At 51.8% G+C, this 7,011-nt stretch overlaps 1 protein-coding gene across 9 annotated transcripts in view; it reads right to left on the bottom strand.

The window, feature by feature from the left end:
• Window positions 1-8: 8 nt before the first annotated feature.
• The window catches only part of PLA2G15 (phospholipase A2 group XV), a 24,391-nt gene continuing 17,388 nt past the window's right edge, over window positions 9-7,011 (bottom strand). For 8 of the 9 annotated variants that reach the window (XM_027775088.1, XM_014591010.2, XM_014591013.2 and 5 more), the window contains 4 exons: window positions 3,882-4,000; window positions 3,537-3,635; window positions 2,911-3,135; window positions 9-1,005 (listed from right to left, as the gene is read on the bottom strand). In XM_027775088.1, the coding sequence (XP_027630889.1) occupies window positions 494-1,005; window positions 2,911-3,135; window positions 3,537-3,635; window positions 3,882-4,000 (955 nt within the window). In that variant the 3' untranslated portion in view covers window positions 9-493. The remainder of the gene's footprint in view (window positions 1,006-2,910; window positions 3,136-3,536; window positions 3,636-3,881; window positions 4,001-7,011) is intronic. The other variant, XM_027775091.1, reaches the window with a different exon arrangement.

The following is a 7,011-nucleotide window of genomic DNA, read 5'->3' as shown; positions in this document are numbered from 1 at the left end:
GGGCAGCCCCCGCCACTCACGGCCAGTGGCAGGCATACCTTGGCCAGTGTGTGAGGAGTCACCTGAGGGGCCAGGAGCCCATCTCTGGGAACTCTGGTGGCAGTGACAGCGTGGGAACATCCCTCACAGGAAGGCTGAGGGGCCAGGGCCCAGTGGGCAAGTGAGACAAAGCCATGGGGTAGGAGGATGGTATGGCCTTGGAGCTGGAGATTGGGCCACATGGCAGCGAACCCATCCCGTGGAGCCAGTCCTGAGGTCACAATTCCAGCAGCAGCAGCATTCTTTCCATCAGGTCCACAGTCATATTCCTCCTCCTTCACTGTCATAGAGGAAAGATAAGAAACAGCACTTCCCCGGAGCAGATGCCTCACAGCCCAAGACCGGGAGCCTTGAATAGTTGGTCACAAAACCGCTGAACAAGTGGGCCGCAATAGCCCACATGCCAAGAGAAAACCCATGGCTGAGCCACCAGCAGTCCTGCCTGGCACAGGAATCAGGGCCATAGGAGCAGGCGTTTTAGATAGGCCAGGGTGGTGGCATTGGCCAGCATCTCGAGGTGCTCACTGCCAGGCAACTCCTGCAACAGCACTTGGTGCTCCTGGCGGCTGCGCCAGGCCTGGCATTGCAGGGCGCTCTGCAGGTTCACAGTGCCATCGCCATCACCAAAGCAGATTTTAGGGTCCCGGTCAGGGAAGTTCTCATAGTAGAAAGAGTCTGGTGTGGGGACACCAGTACCATAGAGGCAGTGCAGTGGCACGCCAGGTGGCATCGTGGCTTCCACCAGCCCCTCTGTGTCCTGCCGCATGAGCCAGCCATCTTCAAAGCCAATGTCCTGGAAGAATTGGCGATAGTCACGCAGAGTGTAGTTGATGGTGGGTGTGTGCACGAACACCTTCTCAGGTGACCAGGTATAGTTGTAGGGGAGCAGCCAACTGGTGGAGACAGCAGACCGCTGCTGCTCCCGGATCTTCAGGGGTCCAATGACCGGGATCCGGTTGTTGTCTCCTGCAGGGAGAAGACTTCAGTCAGTCTGTGCCTGGGAATGCAAGCTGGGTGGGCAGCCCTACACCCCAGCCGGTGGCTCAGTCAACAATCTCACATCTCCGCACTGTTACAGGCATCATAACGCCCATTCCGGCATCGGCTTTATTTCCCCTTGTCTTCTCTCTATCTGAAAAGGATGCACCTAGGACTTGTTTCATTCTCTTGTGCTTCCTCACCAGGCAGAACACACCCATAGGGTAATTTATTGTTTCCTCATCTGTAAATGGAACCCTCCCCCAAGTGCTTCTTACCAGGCCTGTGGGCACTGCCCTTATCTAAGGTGAATCAGTAACTGGGAACAGAGACACCTTCCTCTTTCTTTCATGACACTGAACTGTGGACACGATTTTCTTTGCCTAGACTCAGTCCATCATTCAGCCAGCCCTTGTCTCACCCACCCACCTGCCTGTGCACTGAGCTGGGCAGCCAAGCCTCCTAGAGACAAGGCAGGAGGGAGTCCACAGGTAAAGCCTGAGTCCTTCGCACACAAGAATGCAGACAACAAACACACCCACTAACCAGTAAGGCCTCAGCAGGGAGTGGGGAGGGGGCCTGAAAGCTGGGCAGGGCTTCTGACTCATCGCCCACCAAGTATCTCAGGAGGGAGGTCTCTGTGGTTGACTACAGAGCCTCAGTTTTGCCTCTGGGGCCTGGCTCTAGGACTCCTGAGGACAGGGAAGCTCTTGGGGTCCATGGACTTCCAGGTCCCCACATCTCAGTGCCAACTCAGCTAGGCCTGATAAACAGTTTCCAGCATCTGCAGCAAAGGTCTAAGGGGACTCATGGGGAAGCTCTGAAAGGGGCTGGAGCCTCAACTCCACCATGGCTCCTTTTTCAAACTCAGGGGTGCCCATGGGCCCAGGGTGTCCTGCCAGTCCAGGCTGGACAGAATAGGTGGCTGTGATGAGTCCTCACTATATCCGAAGATTGAGCTATGGCTCACTGTCTTACTAATTTGGGGTCACTATCAGAAGCATTGGGCCTGACCTGGTCACAATGTCAGTTGACCACATAGGCTAGGCAGTGCCAGTGACTTGAGGAAGAAAGTTCATGAGATGCGTAGCTTGGCCCTGGCTCATAGCTCCCAAAGTAAGGAGCCAGGTCTTAGCAGAAGGAGCAAAGCTTCCTCCCAGGGCAAGGAAGCTTCACCATACAGCTGCAGCTGGCTCATGACAGTCATGAAAAGGCAAGTGGACTGGGGAGGAACCAGGAAGGGACTGGCTTTGCCAACTGCCAGGCAAGCAGGCCTAACCAGATCTGCACCTGCTTCCTCCCTGCACTGTCCATAAAGGCTTCCCACTGTGCACAGATGGAGGTACGGCTCATAATCAGGAACCTGCATCCCGTCTGCCCTCTCTGGGCAAAGAAGGGAGGATGGTCTTAAAAGGGAAAGATAAGGTACTCTCAGAGAACTTTGGGACAAACCAAATTAGGCCAATTAGGTCTAAGTACTCTGTGTGTGCACATGTGCGCATACACGCGTTTGCACACACACCAGCAAGTACCTGTGAGACCAATAGTTACACCACTCCAGGTACATACCGTGAAAAACACACAGATTACAAAGGCTATCAAGTGCAGAGGTGGAATTATTGGGTCATTGGAAAACTCATGATGTATTTTTCTATGTTTTCCTATACAAAAATGCATCATGACTTTTCTGACAACCCAATAGTAGTGTTAGATTTTTCTTTTGGAATACTTTTTGGGAAAAAAATATATTTGAAAAAGAATGCTACTCTGAAGAAAGAAAGAAGCTGACCTAGGAGGAGAAGTGAAGGATACTGGCCCAGCAGGACACTGTAGAAGGAAAGAGAGGGTAACAGCCCTGGAGCCAGCACCCATGTGGGCCAGGTAGGGTCTTACCTGAGGCCAGGACGCGCAGGGTCTTGGCCACGCCCCCCCAGGGCGCGCCCAGTGACAAGAAGGCCCGGATATACTTGTCCTTCCAGGCCTGTGGCTGCCGCTGCAGAAAGTAGAGCGTGTACATGTTGCCCATGCTGTGGGCAACCAGCACCACAGGGCCCCCATACAGCTGGTACATCTCCTCGATCATCTCGCGGAGGGCCAGGAAGTAGGGCCCGTTTTCATCTGCAGGCCAGAGCCAGGCAGGAGTCAGGCACGAGGAGTCCTGAGGACGAACCACTGACCATGTCTCAGGTCAAACACATGACTAAGGGGCTGGGAAGAGTGCTAAAACCCAAGTGGGAGCTGTCTGGTTTCCGCCCAGCCTCCATGCAGGGAGGAAACAAAGGAGTTCCTTTCTCCACTCAGCTTTTTTACCTCTCCCCAGGCCTAGAGGCCCAAAGTGGAAGTCTTGGCGTGTGGGATGGGGAAGGACAGAATTAGATTGACCAGTGGTGGTGGCTGTGCCCTCTGGGCTAGATGCCAGGGGGCCGGGGGAAGGGGAAAGCCCAGGGCCGGGGAGAACTGAAGCCCTATGGTGGGTGACTGCCTCATCCCTAGCTCCTAAAACAAGGGTGACTGCTTACTTGGGGCTCGACGCCAGTCATAAGGGGCCCCTCGGACGTCCTCACCCCGTGTGTAACCCCAGCTCACAAGGCTCTCCACCATGGTGTGGAAATAGGAACCTGTAGACAGAAATTCATAGGATTAGAGAAGACACAGCCAGTGCCAGCCACCCACACTGTACCCGCCACAGAGACTGTGACATCTACTGCAGAGAGGTCCCTGGAGGAATGCTACCAGGTTCTGTGCCCATACCGATGAGAGACAGCTCTCAGGCTACGCCTTCAAACCAGCAGTTCTTCCAACCTGAGGAGGCCAACACAGCCCCCAGACTCATCTGCTAGAGACCCCAAGTGAGGACTACATACCCACACTACTTTTGCTGGGGTCTAGGAACTCCACTGAGAAGGTCTTCCCAAAGCCAGGGACACGTACATCCACACCATCAGGAAACTGGGTGGTCCTGGACGTGCTATTGTAAACCAGCCTGTCAGGAAAGGATATTGAGCCAGTGACCGAGAGGTGACACAGACTACCGTGTTCTAATACTGCCTCATGTCCCAAGCCATAAGCCTTTCCCATCCCCAGTTATGGTCAGATGTAAAAAGGAGACCAAAATACAACAAAACAGGTTGGAGTAACTACATCTAAATGAGGACTCCCACCAAGGCTCGCTCCAAAGGCCCCAGGAGTTGTCAAGGCAACATTTCTTTCTCCCCAGTGTTGCCTACCCCAGAATGAGGATCTCAGACCTGGCTGGGAGAAGGAATCACCAGTCCGAGCTTGCACGAGAACTTCACACTTGACCCCAAGAGGCAGCCTACCCTTGCAGGTTTCCATAGCTTCTCTCTTCTGCCACCCACCATAGTACATCACAGAGCAGAGAGATGGAGAGCACAGCACACAACAAAACCAGAGAGGGATCCACCACAGGGTCTGAGCACCTGTGTCTGCTCTGTGGGCAGATAGGAGGGTGGGCGAGGCCCAGAGAAATGATGGGGTGGACAGGGAGAGACAGGAGATAGGCTTTGTGCAGGCCCTAGGTACAGCTGGGTCTGGAGACTGCCCCTAGCAGCAAGCCTCTCCCAGTCACACCAGCCCTGGAGCAAGAGAATGGAGCATCCACCCCCACCTCCTGCCCCAACTCCCCACTCCCTCCTCACCCAACACCCCAGCCTGCTTGGTATCCTGCGGTCATTTCACCTGCAAGGCTACATAATGCCTAAGGCTTGGCCAGCAGATTCCTTTTGTAAAATAAATAAATAAATAAATAAGTGTCTATGGAACCGGCAGGTGGCATGGTGGTTAAGAGCGCTGGACTCCCACATGGCCAACCACAGTTCAAGTCCCAGACCTGGTGGCTTGCTTTCTCACTTTCCTTCTCTCTCTCCCTCTGTCCCTCTCTGGTGAAATTAAAATAAATAAATAAATAAAGTTAAATAAAATAATTCTTTTTTAAAATAAGTGTTCTTTGGGACCAGCAATTAGCGTAATGGCTATGTCGCTGGACTCCCACATAGTCGACCGCGGTTCACGTCCCGGACCCGATAGCTTAAAACTCACCCTCGGCACATGTGCGTGTGCACCAAAGATCCTGAGAGGAGAATGGGGGAGAAGGGATTGCGGCGTAACCATCCCCCCTGGGGGGTGATTTCTCGCTTTCTGTCTCTCTCTGTCTGGCGAGTGCATGCACTCTATAGCAAAAACCTCTAAAAAAAAAAAGTGTTCTTTTTCTTTAATTGCTGAAGGTCATGTACACTTGCCAAAGAGAGTCAGAGAAAGAGCCCAGCACAGCAACACTTCTATGGGATGCGATCATGCTCTAATCCTTTTTCCGCTACTTCTCCATTACGATTTCGGGCATGCACGTTCACGTACCTGCATGTTTTTTCGAGTCACGTGGCCGGGATTCAAACCCCATCAGTCATGTGGGATCCAGCTCCCTTTGCACAATTTTAACTGATTCACTATAGGACCTTTGGCCAGTGAAATCCTAAGAGCCAGGACCACCAGCTACTTGGAATCCCTAACAGCCCTTTATCAGTTTCTGCTGCTGTCTAACAAGTTACAGTACACTTAGCTTCTAACCACGCACATATCATCTCGTGGTTTCTGTAGCTGCAATACAAAACAGAGTCAGCCAAGGACGTCCCCACCTCAGGACTGCGTACATGGCTTCTGTAATGCCCTTCTCTGGTAGGGGATCGGCAGGGCCTAGAGAAATGACATGATGGAGATGGGGTGGAGGAAGTCAGGAGAAAAGTCTTGTGTCAGCCCAGGAACTCTGCTCTTGCCTTGCCTCACACCAAAGAGGCAAACACATAATCAAGAAAACACAAGAGCCTGAAGTTCCTGCTGGTCCTGAGTCCCACCCATCACTTTTTAAAATTTATTTATTTACTTCTTACATGAGAGAGAGAGAGAGAAATAGACAGGCCCCCAACAGGGTCTTCACACCATGATCTTAGCCAGCCTGACGTGCTCAGCTCTGTGCACACCTGCTGTGTTCAAGAAGTTTCTGGGACACAGTTGTGGGCTCTTTCCCATGTGGGTTCAGCTGTGTTACTACTCCACCACCACCCCCTTAAAGATCAACCACAAAAGACCAGCAAATGGCATGGTGGTTTAAGCAGCTGAAACCCACATAGTCGATTCTGCGGTTCAAGTCATGGATCTGGTGGCTTGAAAAACACGTAAGGCATGTGTGCATGCATGCCCAAAATCCTGAGGAGGAAGGGATTGCAGTGTGGTCATCCCCCCCAGGGGGAGATACTTTCTCATTTTCCCTCTCTCTTTCTGTCTCTTTCCAGCAAGCATATGTGACCTATAGCAAATTTTAAAAATAAATTAGTGAAAAAAAATTTTTTTTCAGCCACTGAGAGCTGACACCATTCTCACAGTTGCCCCACGTAACAGGTCCTGAGGGCCTACTCTCTTTAGGGCAATGTGTAGATTACTGCAATGGCCAGCAAAGTGCAGAAAATTATTTTAGAAAGCCAAAGCAGTCTGTGCGTGATGAAAGTCTAAACAGGTCAGAGTCAGGGGACCAACGAAGGCAGGCAAGCCCCTCCTGATATCAGCCTCACCTCCGATTGGCAGTATCTGAGGCCGTGTCTCCCGTACAAAAATAGAAACGCAGATCAACCACCCAGAAATAACCCCGATCATGAACAGAGGAGAAACAGTCAACAAAGTAGGCATCATCAACAACAGGAAGGGCAGGGGCCTGGAGAGGCAGTTAACAAGTCTCTGGAAAATTTTAAAACTGTGAGACTCCATTCAACTCTCTTTTTTAAAGGCCATGATGGGAGGAATGCCATACTGCAATCTCTTCTCCTTCATTTCTCTTGAGACTTTAGACACACACGCACGTGCACCCAGCCTAATTTTCAAATCTTTCAGTCTGGAATTCGAACCGCAGTTGGTCATGTGGGATCCAGCTGCCTTAACCTCCATGGCATCTTCTAGCCAACTCATTTATTTTACTCTTATTTATTT

Source organism: Tupaia chinensis, unplaced genomic scaffold, assembly GCF_000334495.1.
Source record: "Tupaia chinensis unplaced genomic scaffold, TupChi_1.0 Scaffold000523_1, whole genome shotgun sequence".
NCBI lineage: Eukaryota > Metazoa > Chordata > Mammalia > Scandentia > Tupaiidae > Tupaia > Tupaia belangeri.
This window is presented reverse-complemented; position numbering and strand designations above follow the sequence as displayed.